At 40.0% G+C, this 19,311-nt stretch overlaps 3 protein-coding genes across 8 annotated transcripts in view; 2 read left to right on the forward strand and 1 right to left on the reverse strand.

Moving 5' to 3' along the window:
- Positions 1 to 471: 471 nt before the first annotated feature.
- On the forward strand, positions 472 to 2,450 carry higd2a (HIG1 hypoxia inducible domain family, member 2A). The gene is made up of 2 exons (XM_044040722.1): positions 472 to 707; positions 1,936 to 2,450. The coding sequence occupies exons 1-2, from the start codon at positions 533 to 535 to the stop codon at positions 2,100 to 2,102; spliced, it is 342 nt and encodes a 113-aa protein (XP_043896657.1). The 5' UTR covers positions 472 to 532; the 3' UTR covers positions 2,103 to 2,450.
- On the reverse strand, positions 2,451 to 7,992 carry cltb (clathrin, light chain B). 3 transcript variants are annotated; one of them, XM_044040719.1, is made up of 7 exons: positions 7,543 to 7,992; positions 6,205 to 6,251; positions 5,432 to 5,549; positions 5,073 to 5,184; positions 4,754 to 4,774; positions 4,276 to 4,329; positions 2,451 to 3,968 (listed from the first exon to the last, which is right to left on the reverse strand). In XM_044040719.1, exons 1-7 carry the CDS (start codon positions 7,709 to 7,711, stop codon positions 3,794 to 3,796), a joined length of 696 nt encoding a protein of 231 aa, XP_043896654.1. In that variant the 5' UTR covers positions 7,712 to 7,992; the 3' UTR covers positions 2,451 to 3,793. The 3 variants fall into 3 exon arrangements, with proteins under 3 accessions (XP_043896654.1, XP_043896655.1, XP_043896656.1); XM_044040720.1 differs by lacking the exon at positions 4,754 to 4,774; XM_044040721.1 differs by lacking the exons at positions 4,276 to 4,329; positions 4,754 to 4,774 and having other exon boundaries at positions 7,543 to 7,988.
- A 2,010-nt stretch (positions 7,993 to 10,002) lies between these two features.
- The window catches only part of pdlim7 (PDZ and LIM domain 7), a 31,678-nt gene continuing 22,369 nt past the window's right edge, over positions 10,003 to 19,311 (forward strand). Inside the window, exons 1-2 of one of the 4 annotated variants that reach the window (XM_044039870.1) lie at positions 10,003 to 10,178; positions 12,653 to 12,751. In XM_044039870.1, the coding sequence (XP_043895805.1) occupies positions 10,149 to 10,178; positions 12,653 to 12,751 (129 nt within the window). In that variant the 5' untranslated portion in view covers positions 10,003 to 10,148. Of the gene's footprint in view, positions 10,179 to 11,630; positions 11,781 to 12,652; positions 12,752 to 19,311 lie in introns of those variants that run through there. The other 3 variants (XM_044039872.1, XM_044039871.1, XM_044039873.1) reach the window with 3 other exon arrangements.

Below are 19,311 nucleotides of genomic sequence, written 5' to 3' on the forward strand. Positions count from 1 at the left end.
ATTCGCCTTCAGACCCACTGATACTTGAAATGAAAATCAAATGTGGTCTTGCACTTTGCCAACACAGCATCCCTATGGATTTGATATAGTAGTAGTAGTAGTAGAGATAATGTTAATTGGGGATAAATAAACATTTAACTTAATGTCATTTATCAGTTATACAATTTTATTGCGGAGGGTTAGATGGAGTTAAATTGTTTAGCACAATGAACTGAGGTGAATGACAAATATCAAAATATCAGTTCAAAAAGACTGCTTGTTATTAACCAGTAAGCTCATTTTGGAGCTTTGGGGTCAACACATTTGGAAAAATCAGATATCAAAGTGTTAAAAGAGTGTGTTGAGTTTGGTGGAACCACATCAAAGTAACTAATTAGCTAGAGCTTTTACATATAATATTCGATCTATTATTATGAAGCCCAAGCGGAAGTGTAGTTTTTCACTTCCGCTTGGGCATAGGTCATATGGTACGGCAACACCACTTGGACAAACCACCTTAGAGAGTACCCATCTGTAACTAGAACGACACACAATGGCGGCATCTACGACACCAGCGGTCCCAGAACAAACTGTTCGAACTTCGTTATCAGGAAATGCTGACGGTCCTCCTGTTATAGAGGGCTTCAACCCTTTCCAGCACTCCGCGAATGAGACGTTTAAAGAGAAATGTATGAGAAAAGCCAAGGAGAATCCTTTCGTCCCGATAGGTGAGTTACACAAGCAGAAGCGCAACGCGGAGTGCTTGTCCTTGATTTTGTATTTCGATCAAATTATATACAGTTTTACATAGTTTTTATTCTGCTGCGTTTTAAGGTTTGTCACACATTCAGCTGCAGAGAACACACGTAGTGTAAAATTAGCGTGTGACATTTAACCGTGGTTAAAATGTTTTAGGTTTTAAAAGCAGTATACTAAGTTCATTTTATGTTTTACGGGAGAGTTCGGTGTGTTTAACATTGCTGTAGCCCACGGCACTAGCATCTGCATCTACGTCACTCGGTTTGAGTTCGTTTGACACCCAGTTTGAAAAACAATGAAGTAGTTACTTGCACTCACCCCCTGATTATTATATTGACCACGAGTCGAGTCTTTTATGTGAGCAAGAGGTGCCATTAACACTCAGTTTCACTATTTGATCCCACCATTGTTGTTTCTCGACAAAAACGTAAAATGCATTTTGGCTCTAAAGCCCCAAATATCACATAAACGCTTAACTAAGCAAAGACTGTAAAATGTAAATGCCCTTCTTTCGGGCATTTGCCTTTTTAGGGGTCGCTGAAACGGATCATCGGCATCCACCTTGCCCTTTCCCCCTGGTTCTCCTTCTCTCTGTTGCTCTCCGAGCAATATGTACTGATGTGATTGTGCTATTTTATTGTGTGTCACCCAGATTGTGTCTCAACAGATCGCCCTAGTACAGGGGTCGGGAACCTTTTTGACTCAGAGAGCCATGAAAGCAAAATATTTGCAAATTTATTTCAGTGAGAGCCATATAATATATTTTAAGACTGAATTTAACTAAATGTGAGTATAATAAACCTCTGAATTTATTCTTTTAAATAATGTTGTTATAATACTCTTCGCGCAGTGTGTCACCAGCAGCATATCTTGCGATCACACTGAACTGCGACAAATGACTTACGTCTGTTGACTCATCCAAAGCCAGGGAATAGAACGGTGCTGCATTTATGTCATTCACTTGCGTTTCCTCCACTTCCAAAATCGATGGATGGATTAAAACAAGTGATAATATTTTATGTTTTATCTGAAAAGCCGAAATCTGCGAGCCAGATGCAATCATCAAAAGAGCCACACCTGGCTCCCGAGCCATAGGTTCCCTACCCCTGCCCTAGTACTACTCTCACTAGTACTACTACCCATGCATTGTTCTGTAATATTCTGTCTAAAAGGGCTGATTTCCTGTCTGTTCTCCAGGTTGTTTGGCAACAGCCGGAGTATTGATGTATGGCCTGCGTGCCTTCCAGCAAGGGAATACCAAGGGCTCCCAGCTGTTGATGAGGGGACGTATTGCTGCTCAAGGCTTCACTGTAGTCGCCCTCGTTGTTGGTGTCTTAGCTACAACTGTGAAATCCAAGCAATGAAAAACACCCCTTCCATCAACCATCCAATTAACCACCAGATTTAGCTTTAAATTGGACTTATCATATTGGCTGAATGACATTGTCCACATCAGTGTACTACCCGTAACAGTCAATATTCTCCTTCAGCCAAAGGAAAGCCAAATACATTAGGCTCCTAGCCAGAACCAGGAAGCTAGGTGGACTCAACTGTTATTGTGTCATCATAGTACATGTGGACAGATATTTATTTCTTGTTGTCCCTACTCTGTCACTGAAATAATATATACATACACAAGACCTGAATATTTGTCCTGATATGAACATGGTGCCTTGTGTTATCTGACATAAAACATCACACTTACAACAGTATTCTGGGGTCATCAATTTCTTAAACAACTTTTATTCAACATTCATTAAAAGAAAAAAAAAATCATGGGGAAAGTTTATTGTGAGGTTTGTATATATTATTGGCTGGGGTGAGCAGATTGACATGAGAGGATGTTAGATTTCGACACATTCGGTCCCAACATCCATCTTGAACTCTCAGACCATGACTCATAATAAAAAGAATGAAAGACCTGTGCTGAGGAATTCCAGTGTTCATGTGTGTGACACTCATGAAGTTAAAACAAACATGACTTGCTCTTTTCTTTGGAAATTAATTATTGGATCTGTGTTAATGCTAACAAAGGTGAGAAAATTAATCAAATCATGTCCGTTTCCCAGCAGCAGACCTGATGGTCTTCATGAGTTTGGGCCTGAGAGTATGAAAGGATGAATGCTGCCACTGGGCCTCACATTTTAACCATTTAATGGACTGGTCAAACTGGGAATCAAGTGATTAATCTCCAGGGTATTTGGATTGGCATCAGTCTTAGCCAGTAAATAGATAAATTAATTTAGGGGATCATACTACAATTATTTGATTTACCAGTTCCCTTTTAACATTCTCTATCAGGACCCTTTCTCTCCAAATAGGCAACATGTGAAACAATGTGCGGACATCACTGCTGACAATCTATTGATTTCAGTTTTTAAAATATAAAAAAACATGTAGTGTAACACAAAATGGTGCATATACCCTTTGCTGAGAAAAGCAGTGATATGAGAAACTGCCCAGCTGTAAATCATGTGATGATTTAGATGTTAGAGACTGAGCAGAAATCTTTGGTTGTCAGTTGTTTTTTTGCTGAAATCTAATTGAAGAGAAAATCCCTCTGGCTAAATACCCAAAGTGTAGTAAGAGTAAAATCAAAAAGGCCATAAGCATAAAATGTATGAGAGAAAAATATGTTAATCTGAACTAGGATTATAACACAACAAAGGTTAAATGTTTATAATTGTATAATGATGAGGCACAAGTGTTTACAATCTAATTCTGAACTATGGTCAGTCAGTGTTTGACATTGACCACAATGCAAATACTAAAAACTAAAAATGTTGGCAGAGACGTGCAATAAAGTTGATTAAAACATTCTCTAAGTTAAAAGGGAAGGAAAATACTTAAGTTACAGTAACAATATTTTCTTATGCATTACCAAGTTTAACGTCTCACAAGAGAGAGGAGAGGCTACGTGTGTTATTGAAGTGAAAAGCAAAAGTTTTTTTAAAGGTTAAAAACACCAGTACAATTGTGGAAAATGGCATACAAACTCTTGTGATGTAACTGAAAAGGCAATGTTACTAGAACAAACATTTTCCTGCAGCCTCCTTCAGCGGACTAGAGGTGTCTGTTTGAGAGAGATGAGGACTGAACGCATTCGAGAAACATCCTTTGCCTGTTTGTTGGTTTTGGGATTGAAGTCGCAGAGACGGGCTACTCTCTCCCATTCTGTTCCTGTTGGACTGTCGCCATCACTATCTGCCAGGAAAGCCTCCTCTGACGCTCTACAGGTGGTTGGGAAGACAAGGGAATGAGAATGGTGAGCTGCACTACCACAGAGATTTAAAAACAGACCTCACAACAGCAAACTGTCTGAGCCAAACGTGCGTAAGATCCAAGATAACTTCATGCATTTTATTTATACCAACCACACTCTTTATTGGAGGTCTGTTTAATATTTACTTAACAATCAAACAAAAATCCAAGTATAGGCCTTCAACACAGGTCATTTTGGTGCTCAGGCATGCACCAGATGAAAATCCACTGATGTTCACTTACATTATACACAACACTTAAAAAGCATAAACCTACACAAAGCCTATAACATCAGAGTTGGGTTGTTTGTAGAAAGCCTTGTCAGCAATCCTAGCACACAGGCAAGGCCAAGAAAGCAGGAAAAAGGAGAAAGGAGAACAGTTTCAGTGTCAAACAAGCAGAGAAAAGTTAGGATCTGTATCAAAGGGATTATGCCAGCCACTGAGAAACAGTTCCAATGAGTGGTTTGAATTTAAAAGAATCTAAAACGAATTACAATCTGCCTGGACTATAGTGATATATTGTTGCCAATAAACAAGCTTGGCACTATAAAGCATTTCAGTAACATACTGTGCCAGCATGAATAAAAAAGTGTGACATTATCCCAAACAGCAACCTATGCCTCTTGTGTAACTTTCCATAATATTAACTGGAATTGTAGACTAGTATCACATCAGAGAATTGTCTCCCAGTGCTTTCACAGACACAGAGGAAGAAACTAGAGAAAACTAGAGTCACAGATGCAGATTGATACCGTGCCAGACTTGGGCAGAGTCTGTTGGAAAGTTTAAGAAAAGAACAGGTTAGCTTGGTCAAGAAAAGGATGCAATATGTTTGTGAGTATAATGTCCAACAACAACGACTGTAACCAGAATAAAAAATAAAAGTAAAGAAAGACTGTCTTAATATAAAACACAGAACACTGTAAAAAAAAATGACTGCCAATGTGTCACTTTAGAATTACTGAGCTGAAAAGAAAGTGTTCGTGTAGTGATAATGGCCTCATCACATCATAATGACAAAAACAACTGTTGCATCTCTGCATGTTAACGAGGGCCATGTCAGACACTGACCTGTTGTTGGCCTTGTTCTTTTCCATCTGCTCAGCCTGGTGCACATGCCAGTCCTCCAGCTCCTTTTTGGCTTTTTCTTTCCACTCTGCCTCTGCTGCCTTGGATGCTGTGTCTGTTCAGCATGCGACAGCGAAACAACAGTGTAGTGAGTCATAGATTCACCAATGGAGGGGGAAAAAATTAAAAGGACTAACAAGATCTGAGTGTGACATAATTATACTGTGTGTGCTGCATCACTAGTTGAAAAGGTAAAGATACATTTAAAAATTAGTTCAGCACCGATACATTTCACCAATTAAGTAAAAAAAAGTGCATTATACAGCGTGACAAAATTTCCTAATAAAAATATCTTTGCTCACCTAATGCTTCAAGTCGTGTCTTCTGCTCTTCCCTCCATTTGCGTAAACTCTCCGGCTCTTGTCTCTGAATATCCACCTGGGCAATGGCTGCATAGTTGTCTGTTGGACCATTGGATTCCTGTCGTATACGAAACATTTACTATGTTATAAACATTTCAGAATCAGAAAAACTTGAATGTAGAGCTGAAACAATTACTCGATTAATGAATTACTAAATTAATCATCAACTATTTTGATAAGTGATAAATCGGTTTGAAGCTTTTTCATGATTAAAAAAAGATTTCTGATTGTTTCAGCTTCTTAAATCTGAATATGTTCTGCTTTCTTTGCTCCACATTACAAACAATTAAAAACTGATTAATTTTGGTTTGTGGACAAAACAAAACATCATAATTTCCAGGTTTGACAAACACTGATCAACATTTTTTAACGTTTTCTGACATTTTAAAGACCAAATGATTACTGAAAATAAAATGAAAATAAACGACAGATAAATCGATTATGAAAATAATCGTTAGCTGCAGCCCTACTTGAATGTCTGTCACGACAAAATCAACTTTGACAAGGCTCATAAACCTATTTGTAATTCTAGTAAAATACACAGAACAAAACAAATTAACATAAACGTATGCATGTTTTTAACTGTCAATCTTTTCCTTCAACTTAGAGACACCAAACACAGGCATCTGTTCAATGAACATTTCCATGAGGAAGAGACAGTGAAAGAGACAGAGAATTTGAGCGACAGAACGTTCTAAGTGCACCATGCTTACCTGAAACAGGTCTCCATTCACCGTGGCAGGCTCGTCTTCAAAACCGTCTAACATTGTGATAAGAAAACAAAGTTTCAAGTCAAGATGGGCTTCTTTGAGTTCTCCACCGAGCTACCCTTCTTCATCACCTGGGTAAACCTATGTTGTTGACTAACTCCTTCACTTTAAACTGTAGTATGATGAAGGAGTGTCGCTCTATCTTGAATGCTTAAGAAATGCTGCAGCACCTGTTTCGACACTGATGTCGTCCTGAAGCTGAGTCAGTTGACTAGACTGGATTTTCCGGTAAAGAGCAAACACCTAGCTACTGTCATTACTACTACAAAATAAAACTGAATCCAGTAATGTTTCTCAGTCGAAAAACAAATGAAAATTGCTTAGTCCATACTGATACTGTAAACATACACAAAGCCCCATCCACAATGAAACATCTGGATGAGTGCTGTCACTGTGAGTAGGGTTAAAATGTGACATGGTCTTTCATCAGTGACGAAAAGGAAATACACTGCCTTGTGTTCGTTTACAAGGCCGTATTCCACCTGCTGCCCTTCTATGTCACTCCTTTTTTAAATCCCAGAGCCATCAGCCATAAAACATGTTCACAGGATGTTAACACACTTAGACTCTCTCTTTGCATCAAATAAATAGAACAAAATGCAAGAGGTGTTGAAACGTGACTGAGTTGTGTCATTAGATTATTTATCTATTTATGCATACCATAATTATCTTTGTTCTGTCCTTTGATTAGTTTTTTCCCTGGAAAGCAATGGAAAGGTGCTACAGGAATTCAAACTATTATTTTTAAGGGGGGTTTTTATTGATAATTTTTATGTCTCTCTTTCAGGCAGCTCAGACATAGCTGCTGTTTGTTTTTAATGAAACCTAATCATCTTTTGTATGTAATGGAATTGTTAAACATTATATTATTAGTAGCAATATTACTTATGTTTTTATCATCTTAGCTCGTTTGAATTAAAACTCGTGGCATTGCTATAAAATAACTTGGTGCTCAATCAAATGTCACAGAATAACGCATGGTAATAATCGCGTACTTTTTTTTAGTGTTGTTACATTATTATTATTTTCCAGTTCAGTTCATAGCATATTAACGTTGACTGACGTGCTGTCAGTAAGCTAGCCGACCGAATCACACAGCTAACGCTGCATTTATTTAACAATAGACGAGCAGAGTAGACTCATTGTTAAGTGAGTAACCAACACTGTGGTGCTATTATTGACACAGTGGGCGAGGTCACCGTTCTCCTAAACTGAACTACTCAAGTTTAGCTTTTGTTAGCTGCTGGGCTTGCTAGCATGTTAGCTCGGTTATAAACTTGCCATAGCTGGTGGGCTGAGGCTGAGCCGGCTGGTGGCCGTTCGCTCCTTCCAGCGACCCAAAGCCGTCGCCGTCGCCGTCGTTCTCTATCCCCGCGATCTCGCTCTCCTGTTGAGCCAGGAAAGCCGCGGCTGGGTCCTCTTCAGTCGTGTGGGCTCCGTTGTCGGCCATCTTTCACAGAAGTGTTGACAAGTTAAACCGAGCTTGATAGCTAGCTGATTTCAAAAGCCGAAGGCCAACCGTTTTGCCACGTTAATAACAAATGATAATGGCCAATGTCACTCGAATATCAGCGGTGCAGAGTACACTAGCGTGGGTACAGCGTTAATAATAATACAGTGTGTTAAAAAATGTTCGACATCAGGCCCTCACTGGTTATTCATGATGCCTTCACTTGTTCGGCGCTGACACCGTGTTGATGAGGATAGTGAAACAGGGAAGAAGCAGGGCAGCACCTCCGGCTACCAGACTTTACTTCTTTTGTTGCACTGTGGCTCCATCTGCTGGTCTTCTGCTGCATTCTTACTTTATCAGGGATATTATATATAGAGAGAGAAACCCAATAATTCCCACAATGAGCAAGTACTAAGCGTCAGTGGAGAGGAAAAAAACACCCTCCATTTTAACAGGAAGAAATCTCTGACAGAACCAGACTCAAAAAAGTGTGGCCACCTGCCTTGACCGGTTGGGGTGAAAGGAGACAGAAGACAGACAGACCAGGAGCAGATACAACAGTTGTCATTTATACAAGCGATAGCAGAGATTGATAAAAAACAAGAATGAACAAGGTTAATGACATGTAATAAAGTCATATGCATACCCAGAGTGTGAGTGCACCACAGAATTTCCCCCAGCAGTCTCAGTCTATAGCAGCATAACGTTCCCTAAGCCAGCCCTATAAACTTTCTCAAAAAGAAACTGTTGGGATGATGATGAGGTAAAACTAGTTATGTAAGGTATGATGGGACCTGATCATTTCGTGCTTTGTTTTTGTTTAATAGTTGTGGTTAATTTGAATTAATTTGTCAATTTTCAATGTTTTAATCCTGCACAGACCAGACGATCCAGTCAAGACGCAGGACCACACACTTGGCGTTTAATCAAACAATTTCAGGGAGGAGATTCCTGGGATTTGGGATCTCACAGAAACGTAAGGTAACTTCAGAATATAAACAGACATGGAGTATGTTGTGCCCAATTATCCTGTAGTGTGGGGCAGGCTAAATCAATGGACTTTAGTGTGGGGAGCGAGTGATTCTCCAAATTTTATAGACTCAATAGATGGGCCTTTTGTTAAGGGGCTGAAATCGTTTGTTTTACCCCTCGTCTCTGCATGCAGCCATGTTATCAGTGACAGAGAGTTTCTGGACGAGCACTGCTGTGTGGTGGGGTCAGTCACTGTCATTAATGTGTCAACAATACCTATACAATACAACCACATGTCAAAAAAGTAAATTTTAGTAACATAATATAAACCTGATATTTCTTGAGAAAAATAAGTGCAATTTCAACAATATTATGCCTAAGTTAACCATTTACACATGTGCAATACAACTTACAGATCACAGTGGATCAAAACATTTAGTGACATTTAGGTATCTGGAACTGAAAAATATAGTATTTTAGATTATGATGAGAATCTAATCGTAAAGGGAAATTTCACAAGTCATTCTTGCGGGCCGGATTGGACTCACTGGTGAGCCGGTTCTACGTTTGACACCCCTGCTTTCAAGTGATTACCAGTGTTATAATGTAACAGAGTACAAATACTCTGTTACTGTACTTAAGTACAACATTCACGTATCTGTACTTTCCTTTGTTATTTATATTTCTAGCAACATTTATTTTTATTCCACTACATTTCCCCTAACTATCTTTGTTACTCTTACTACCAAATAAAATCAGAAGAAGAAGAAGAGTTGGTAATGGTCTGTATTTATATAGAGCTTTTCTTGTCTTGATGAGCTACCCATGTGAGTTAAGGACACACATGGGCCAGAAATCGAACCCACAACCTTCCAATTGAAAGACAACTCCTACTCCTCAATTATTTAATAAATTTACTTAAAAAAACATGAGTACATTTTATATCAGAAAATTACTTTTGATACTTAAGGACAGTAACTATCATATACTTTAATACTTTTATTTAAGTGAAGTGACGTTGAAGTTTATAATATTATTATAAAAAGTGACTTCAACTTCTACCAAAGCCATTTTCTGGTAAGATACTTTTACTCAAGTATCTGGTGATTACACACTGATACAAGCATACTTGAGGGCAAACTACTGCATCAGGCTGACACAGGTACATACATAAGGTTGTGATATCGATGCCAGTAATCGACACAAACTGATCATTTCAGTGATAATGACTGAGGGCTGGATGCTGAACACCGTGGAGCTCACGGCTTATGGAGTGCAGCAGAGAGTGTGGACCATGTGACTCGTGACGTTTGCGTGGAGTCGTCGTAAAAGAGAGTTTGAGGGAATGATCCCGCTGCTGCTCACTGAGGGGATCCACGGTGGCTTCCTGACGCTTTAAGGAAGTCCGACAGTTAGCCTTCTTCCCAAAGACTGACTTCTCTGTGCGGTAGACGGATTCGTGATGTCTGGCGATCACACGGAAGCACCGGAGGTGAGCTGAATAGTTTGTTCAGACGTCTGAACGCATTCCTTTGTGTGGGGTGTTAACTTCTGAAAGCCAACTTTTCTTCCACAGTGTGACTTTATGAATAGGCTGCGTTGTGTGCTCCACATTGTAAAGGGGTTTGTTTGGCTGTTTTAGATGTGACGCGGTGCAAACTACTTCGCAAGAGCCGAGAGTTTGGTCAACTTTGTTGTTTTTTCCTCCTTTTCTCATTCAGTTTCCTCCTCCTTCATTTGTGAGGGTGGAATTTTCTGGAGCTGCGCAGAAGTGATACGAGACTGTAGCCCTTAATTAACTAGTGCTGATTATTATCTTGGACCCGTTGATGTGATTACAAAGTAAACTATATAAGCTCATAGTTGTGCAGCATGAGAGTCAGAAAATAAGATCGAATATCCAAGCAGTTAATTGTGATTGTGCTGTGCTTTTTGAGTGTATTCAAAAACACCAAAGTGAGTAATAAAATAAAAGCATAGTTCAAATTACTATATTACAATAATACAAAGAAAAAACGAAATAAATAAACTAAACCAGCTCGTAATCCAATCAGGAGTTCCTATAGAAAGTGTATAGTGACATCATTGGGAAGTATAAATAGCAAGACCATTAACATCACTTTACTGAGTAATGTACATATTGTCTTGGTTGAAGAGAGTGTTTTTTTGTTTTTTTTTATTAAACTCAAATTCACGTTCCATCCACTGCCTTTAAAACAACTAATATTAAACCAACTGTTGTCAAAACTTGGTAATATCTAACCCGCATCATCTGTTGCCACTATGGATTTTACCATTTTATATTCTCAGGCAGTTTGTAATTGATTTTCTTGTCTTCTGGACTTTATCCAAGCATGAGAGAAGTGGCAGTAAACGGATCCAAGTGTAGGTAATTAAGTGTTGCCTGTGTATAATCTGGGGAGTGTTGACAAAAGTGTGTTAATTGAAAAGAAATGAAAATTCTTGAGGGGGATTTCATTAGCTTAGCAGATCTGCAGGCTTTACAGAAGAGATACTTGGCATGCTTGGCTGGTAGCTTTATACTATTTTAGACAAGAACCATTTGCCCTTTTTCAGTGTAACCACACCCCTGTTTTAAATTATATTCTCTCTGTAAGTGAGCTCATTTGATGTTAATATAATGTAATTGCTGGTTTAGTTGCGCTGTGTTCCATGCCCTCCAGAAAGAATGCAGAGGTCAATGAGTTGTACTGGGCTTGTGTTCACTGCCACTGGCTGCTGCTGCTGCTGTTGCCGCTGCTCTACTGCACTTTAAATCTATAGCCTCCGTATATACGTTTACTTTCATGCAGTCGAGAATATAGGAGTAGTTGATGTTGCCTCTCTCCGTCCTCCTCCACCAACCCCCCCTCGCTCTGTGACTCATGTGGGTGTTGGGCTGAAATAGTTTGGTGTAGTTTTACATTCCTTATATAGCCTCTGAGGAGCGAGGAGAGGCTCGGGCTTGCCTGTGTCACAGACAGTGTCGAGGAGGAATAGGGTTTGCCAACAGAGAGAGAATCTGCTTGCCCCAGCGTACTGACTCTCTAGCTCTCTCCTAGGTTCGGGCTAGTGGCCGGCCCTTGAGGACAAGGTAGGTTAGGCCTGGTGGCGTCTCGGGTGTGTCGTGAAGGGCAATGACACCTGGTTGGGTTGAGGTGGATTAAGAGAGGGCGGGAGTTGGGCTGCAGGTACAGGGGTCAGTAGTACGGCTGTAACTCACCAGCAAACGCAAGTGACATAGCCACATGTCTCATGTTACTTTTGGTTCTTAAAATTAACTGGCTATTTAGTGCCATGCCATCCACTGTCAATACTAGCCCTGGTCAGATGGTCGCACTGTTGTCATGGTTGCACAGCTGTAGTAATTATGTTAATTTAGAAAATATCAGGGCAAGTTTTTTTAGAAAATATAATTTAGCAAAATGGGCCTGTGTTTGATTACTTTTAATGAATAAATGATGAAGTGGTTAAAAGGAGTTTCCTGTTCCCACTCACTGAGGGAAAGCAACTAATTGTTGAATATTGCAGCTGTTCTTAATGCCCAGGTGATTTATGATGCTGTTTTCTGTATTGCTCATTTGTAATGGTAGTAAACTTTGGTACGCTGAAAAACTGGGCCTGTGTATAAATGCTCTCCTCACATTATTTTGCAGTGCATGACAAACTATTCGTTTGTGTGTTGATGAATGTTACACTGTTGTGTCCTAAGAGGACCACTGGAATTTTATTGTCTTGTGCCTTGTTCAAAAAGAGAAATTCATTATTTATACCAAAGGAAACGTTTAACATTTTTATGAAACATGGTCGTTCTTAAAACGGAAGGTATTTCAAGTTTTAATCCATACCCACACTGAACGTATGTTTGTGTGAGATAAATGCAAACAACGAGCAGACTGAATGGAAAAACAAATGTTTGGAGTTTGACTTAATTTAGACACTGTTTCCTCCTTTTTCTTCCTCAAGGCTATGAACGTATACTCCGTAACCCTCAGCGGCCCTGCGCCCTGGGGCTTCAGGCTGCAGGGAGGCAAGGACTTCAGCATGCCCCTCACCGTGTCAAGAGTAAGAAACAGTTTTTATTCACTTTTGTACCTCTCTGATCACTGTGGTCTTTGTACTATAGATAGATAGATAGATAGATAGATGGGAAAAATTCAAATATCCTGCAGCTCACGCAGAAGCATCCACTCTCCAAGACATAGATAATAATATAATTAAAAACCTAAATATCATCTTGTAAAGTGTTTTATTTTAATTCATATATGCTTTTGGATTAAAAACCATGGCCTATTAAGTCTGCTCAGTGCTTCAGTACAAGTTGGGTGCAGTATACTGTAATGACCTCATCTGAGTCTGCATGTCGTCTCTCATTTGTTACACTGGCATATTATAGGGGTTTTGTCTTCAGAATGAGGTGTTCATTTTCATATCAGTCCCATTTTATGGTGCAAAGTCTCATCCGGGTTCTGCATTAAGAGTATTCACAGGTCACAATGACACACTGTCACTTGTCTTGCGGCGCAGTATCTACTCGCCATGTTAGGTCATTACCCCTTCACTGAATACATTTTCAAATAAACTATTGTTGCTATTGTGGAGAGCAGCAACCACTTTCCAGGCCTTATAAGTACTGCGCTGCTTTGCCTCACAAACACACACAGTCTTGCACTTGCAGTCACACATGTATGCACAAGCATAAAATCATTCCAGCTTTGCTGCCAGCTATTGCACACGCACACATTTAATTATACACCCATTCTCCATCGTCATTGTTATACTGCAACTAAAGAGGCTGGTGTGATCTATAAATGTTGGACTGATTCACATTTATTAATTCATGTGTTCTGTAAAAGATTTACAATGTCCTATTTCCAAAGTAATTGGGTGTTGATAGGTAATTACATAGCATTCATCTTATCCTCCCATGTGCCCCCACATACTCTCAGTCATTTAAATCCCGTGTAGTTAACATTTATCTGTGCTGCCACCTATCCTTAATTCATTTGTTAAACATAGTCCATAATTATGATGGAACATTTAGATGAAAAGCAGCCATCAGACGATGACCTATTGTGTCTCGCTTTGGTTCGTTGACGGTGTAGAATAAACAGTGTGTTGGTATCAAAGTACAGCATCACTCTGAGGTGTATAATCCTGCAGTGAGGGCAGCAGTTATTACTGGCCCTGTAAGTACATGTCTTGTATCAGCTCTGCTCCCTGACAGGCTTCGCAGTCAGAAACACAATGTTTCCCTTTGATCTTGAAGACACGCATGTTTTTTTGTCGTTTTTTTTTTTACCCATAAAAAAACACTTTGACAAATAAATAATTTGACGAATGGCCCTAAACAAAACAGGATACAGGGTTTAACTTTGCAGGATTTTTCATCTAGATAGGTAGAATGTCAATAGGTGAGTCATTAGTTGTTGGTGAATTATCTTGATTAATCAGCCTGTGCTGGAGGCCAGTTTTTCTGCAATCCAGGTGCGTACGTGAGAGACACTGCTGTATGTGTACCAATATACCAGCCTCTCCATTTATTTTGTCTGACCCAGGTTAAAGCAGTTTGCTGTAAGATTGATAATCTTTCTCCTGCTCATGTGGAAAAAACCCCCACAGTATTTCTATGTTTAACAATTGGTCAGTGGCTAATATTGTGGCATGTTTCAGGAAGGAGTACAGGAATTATAAATATGCGACAGGTTTTCTCTCTTTTACCTTTCAGAGACTCTTAGGCCATTCTCTAGATTGTCATAAACTCCTACCTGGTGAATTACACACAGTCACAGTGGATGAAAACAGCCCAACAAGGGGACATAAAGCTCAAAGATATACAGTATCCCTTAGCAACAGGAAGAAAAGTCATGCATGCATTGCACTCATCGGGCTTACACTGGATGGAATTAATGGGTGGTCTTTCTTCACAGGCATGTAACTGATGAGATAAGTATCTCAGCCCTCAAAGTGATTACATGGTGATGAACATGTGGAGGGACAGGACAAAAGCCTCTAAGGCAAAGAGACAGTGAGACATAAGTCAGGAAGGATCAAGATTACATGATCATTTGACTGGATTTATTTAGTGCTCATTGTTATCATCAATAACTTTATATTTATTTATTAACCTAAGTGACTGGAGGATTTTCATAATCTTTTATTGATTTGGAAAGTTGTGTGTCTGTGTGTGCGTCAGTTAGTTTCCTTGTTCTAGGAATGCTCATGTTTCCTTCCTCCTCTGTCTGCGAGCATGGAAAAGCTATGTTTTCTCAGCATTCCTGAGATTGTTCTCGTGTCCACCCTGTGGCTGCCAACAGACAATCCTCTTGTCTCATTTCTCTGTCCAATATGTCTTCCACACTCACTTTTCCCATCCATATGATGGACTCCCCCACTCTCACTGGAATACTTTTCCAGTGAGTTCAGAGGAACGGCGAGTTTGCCAAGACAAAGTGTTAAGTCTCTGTGAAAGAAAAAGTAACAGTTTGACCCGACATAACATGAATAAAGCCATTCATCAACTAAAAAACTATGTTGATAACTTATGACACTTTTTCCCATTGTCCCAACTTCTGGGACTCGGCTACTGTTCAGTCTTTTTATTTTTTACTGGATTCATAAATATTTCTAACCTGGAGAGTTTCCCATCCTGTTAAGAAGGAAGGAAAAAAAGAGAAATGGTGTTTTTCTCTTTTTTACTTTACATTATACCCCTTTAAAAACTAAATTATCATTTAAATTACCATTGTATTGTTCGTTTGTAGCTTTAAGTTGAGATATCCTCATTGACATTACCAAGGTTATTTTGATAAAACTCCTCCAAAGTAATGCAAAATGTATTTTTAAAGGAGGATTAACCATGACAGATCTATATATATGGAAAATTGTCAGTGAAGTCTCCTTTTAAGCCAAGAAACTGACTTTTTTTGTCATTGTCAAATGTATTTCTATGATCATGGGAATGGTATTAGTTTGTAGAAATACTGTGTTTGTAAAAGGATTATCCTTGGACAGCGATTTGGCATAAACGGGTCAACCATGGGTTAAACTCGCATCCAGTAGGCAGCTGCCACACGATCTTCTTCTTCTCTTTTAAAAGCTGACTGCTGAAAATCTTAGGGCCGCCCTTTAAGTAGATGTGAGTTTGATCCTGCTGTCAGAAACTGCCTGTGCTGCCTTTACCATTTTCCATGCATTCTTTGTGTTGGTGCCTTGCTTTGTTTTCTGCGAGGATTGTAGTCTTCTTTAAGTTTAATTACATCCTGTTTCAACAGGAAAGGCGTAAAATTAAGGAAGCAAGGTGTCGTTGTAACTCTGTTCCAGTTGAGTTCACTACACTCTGGGTCAGCCCTTAAACTGCCTTGTTGAGGTGTTCCTACACATATCTGCTCCAGATGCTGTACCACTGTGATTCCATAAACATTATGATACAATAACAGTCTCCTGAGCACCATCTGCTTTCTGTTGACACACGACTGAAATCGGATGTTCACAGAAAAATACAGATGATGTCATGTCAATCAGCGAGTAGGGAGACTCTCCACCGCCGCCACAGCTGGATGTGTCATCAAGTCATGTATACATGTTTGTCTGTGTCTTTGTCAGACTTGTGAGCCATCTGTTGCTCCGGTAGTCTCTTAAACATCATCACACTCTCGCTCCCTCGCTCACAAACACAGGGAAAAGGGCCCTTGTTCAAGGTTTGAATTAATAATGCAGTGCTTTACTGATGGATTACACACAGGGGGCATTTCCTGTGTGGCTTGTCTTATGTTGCTGCAGTGTTTTAAGGTGAGTTGGTGCTAGGTGTTCCACTGCAGTCGTAACAAGGAGAACACATACTCGAAGGTTTAAATTTCCATTTCTCAGAGGGATATTTATGGCTTTGCATCAGCTGTGCTGTGTGAGTGATGTAAGGACAGCCTGTCTCATGGCCCCCAAATAGCCATGGAAAGGATAAAAGTGAGCTGGTGCAGAATTACAAGTCCAGTATATCCACAGCTGTACATAAAAGCTTGTGCATTATTAGTTTAACCAAAAAGGAGAATATCCAGCTGAGAATAACGTAAGAGAGCGAGAGGTCTTGGATCACGTCAAGGGTCAGTGATGGGAAGCACTTCAGAAGAGAATTCAAGATATTGCATTTTGAAAGGCTGGCTAATTCTTTGAAATATGATAGCTTACCAGGGGAGCACTGCTATAGTGCTTTGCCAAAAGGCTATGAAACGGGTTACGAAGCTAACACGGTGGTTGTGAACCTCTTACTACTGGTATGAAGCAAGGTCCAATGATATTTGTACAAAATAATTCACAGCAGGGTGAGATGACTTCCCGAGTGCCGAGTGGGTGGAACAGAGTTGCTGACCCTGCAACACGATGTCATCATACATCATGACCGCACTGTCGTGTTTTATCTCTGGCTGTTGTGAGGCACAGTGCAGTGCGTTTCATTCAAGAACATGTTTTCCACTGTCCTCCGTCGTATTGACAAACGGCCGGGGAGGTGTAAGGTTTCCGCCGGCCTCCTACCAGCCCAAAGGACTGAGCACAGCAACTTTAATGGCTGCCTTCTCAAGTGAGGGAGCAGCTGCACTCTGAACCTGAGCCAGGAGCACAGGTGTTTGTGTCCGTCAGTAGCTCGGCTCACACGGATACACATACAACCCTGCAGCTCTTCTGTATTCTTATAGTATTTTCTCCTTGGTTTCTCACCTGACGTTTAGAGGTTGACTGTGCAGGTAAATATGTAGGTGTGATGTCAGGAGCTCCCATGACCCTCCGGCGCAGCTTCACCATCTGATGTCTTAGATTAGATTCTGCAAGCCTGTGAAACTCTACTGGAGTGATGACGTCGGTCTTCAAAAGCGATACACATTCAGTCGTTTGGGGGTGGGGGGGAGTGTTCCTTGTGGATGGAGACGATTCCTGAAATGTTGGGAAACATTTTCAAAAACGACTAAGAAAAAGATTGTTTAATGTTTTGTTCGGTTTCTGTGTGGATAGAGCCTTATGGTTTGGATCAGTGGTTCTCAATCTTTGCACAGTCCCATACCCCTTCAGACATTTGACCTTCAGCAATGTACCCCCTACTCCTGCACACTTGTTGTTGTTTTTGTCTTTGCATACCCCCTACATCACCCAACTTACCCAGTTTTAGATGATAGTGTTGTAGGTCACTGTCTCACAGGTTGCAGTAAAATCTCCCATAGGTGTTTAATAGATTTAGTTCTGACAGCTGCATACACCCTATTTTTTTTTTTAAATTTGAAAGTCATCCCACAACTGAATTCCTACACATTAGCATTTCATTAATGTACTGCAATTTTGATTCATTGTGTTTAATTAATTTTTCTCTCTTTAAAATAGGTTGTGTTTCCGTCCATATCCAAGTCCTTTTCCTTTTTCAGAGATTAAAGACTTTTTAATGTGTTGCTGTTTAACAAGTACAGCTCTCTTGAGGCTTTGAAGGTGCTTCTGTAGCTAAGACTAATAGGATACGTTGTTGTTGTTTAAAGCTAACGAAATAATTGTTGCATGTTCTTTAGGTGCTTAAGTTTTACTAGCCTGTATATCTAATAAAACAGGGGGCAGGACTGCAGCTCTGTGCAGTGAGCCTCGCTGGCTTGGTACCAGAGCGTCTCCCCTTTTAAGAATAGGTCACATGTTCGTATCATAGATGTGTTTCTCTGTAGCGTAATCTGTTAAAAGACATTTTTTTTTGAAGTCATTTCTAAACTGGACATTTCTTTTTTACTTATTTAATTGCTTCCAGTCACATGAATCAAAGGCAGTCAAAGTGATGTTTGAAGTCGGGCTGTAAAATAAGTGTAGCTTGGATTGCTTCTGAGGAATGCATTCCCTCCTATTTTTATCTTTGCTATGTTTTGATTCAAGGCAGTTTTCTTTGTGGGGTGCCGAGTCGTTTTCTCAACCTGAACTGTCATCATTTTACAGAGCCTATTACCTATGTTTATGTTTAATGTGCAGAATCAAAGTGGCACGTGTGATCGCTCAGCTGAACATGGCAGAAAACTATCGATTGAACCGCTGAGTCCTCTGAGTTTTTGATGAGCTAACATTTGCAGGGATCAGTGACATCACATAGTAATCCTAATAGGGTTTTAGCCAGAAATCCCACCACTCGCTCCCTTATCAGATGCTCAACACTTTGTACTTAGTTATCTGACAAATTGACACCAGTCTGGAATTTTATTAAGCTGCATGGGCAAGCTGACTAAGCCCTCGCTAAACATGACGTGACATTGCCACTGTGTATGTTTGTGGTTTCAGAGGACATGGGAAACTATCATTACAGACTGTGGTTTGCTCCTGCTGTTGGTAACCTTTCGCCTCCTTTGCTTTGACTCATTGTGTCTGCAGAGTGTGAACAACAAGGTGATGTCTCACTATTGTCAGTGACACAGGTCATGACTTACCTGTCACAGTTGTGGGGGGAAAAGCGGAGGGTTTGTTCCCGTAAGTAACGGTGTGACTCAGTCCAACATATGGTTTGTGTATGCGGCTTTCAGTGAGTTCCATCTGCACTAAATTATACGCTGATGACTGATGATATCATGATGACATATAATGCCTGTTCCCGGTCGTGTTGAGTGAAATATCTCGAC

This window comes from Solea senegalensis, linkage group LG12, assembly GCF_019176455.1.
Source record: "Solea senegalensis isolate Sse05_10M linkage group LG12, IFAPA_SoseM_1, whole genome shotgun sequence".
Lineage (NCBI taxonomy): Eukaryota > Metazoa > Chordata > Actinopteri > Pleuronectiformes > Soleidae > Solea > Solea senegalensis.

Coding starts and splice junctions, on each gene's coding strand:
- cltb (XM_044040719.1), bottom strand. CDS start 7,711: ATGGCCGACAACGGAGCCCACACGACTGAAGAGGACCCAGCCGCGGCT. Junction 6,252..7,542: donor GCCTCAGCCCACCAGCTATG/GCAAGTTTATAA, acceptor TCACAATGTTAG/ACGGTTTTGAAGACGAGCCT. Junction 5,185..5,431: donor GACACGACTTGAAGCATTAG/GTGAGCAAAGAT, acceptor CATGCTGAACAG/ACACAGCATCCAAGGCAGCA.
- higd2a (XM_044040722.1), top strand. CDS start 533: ATGGCGGCATCTACGACACCAGCGGTCCCAGAACAAACTGTTCGAACT. Junction 708..1,935: donor GAATCCTTTCGTCCCGATAG/GTGAGTTACACA, acceptor TCTGTTCTCCAG/GTTGTTTGGCAACAGCCGGA.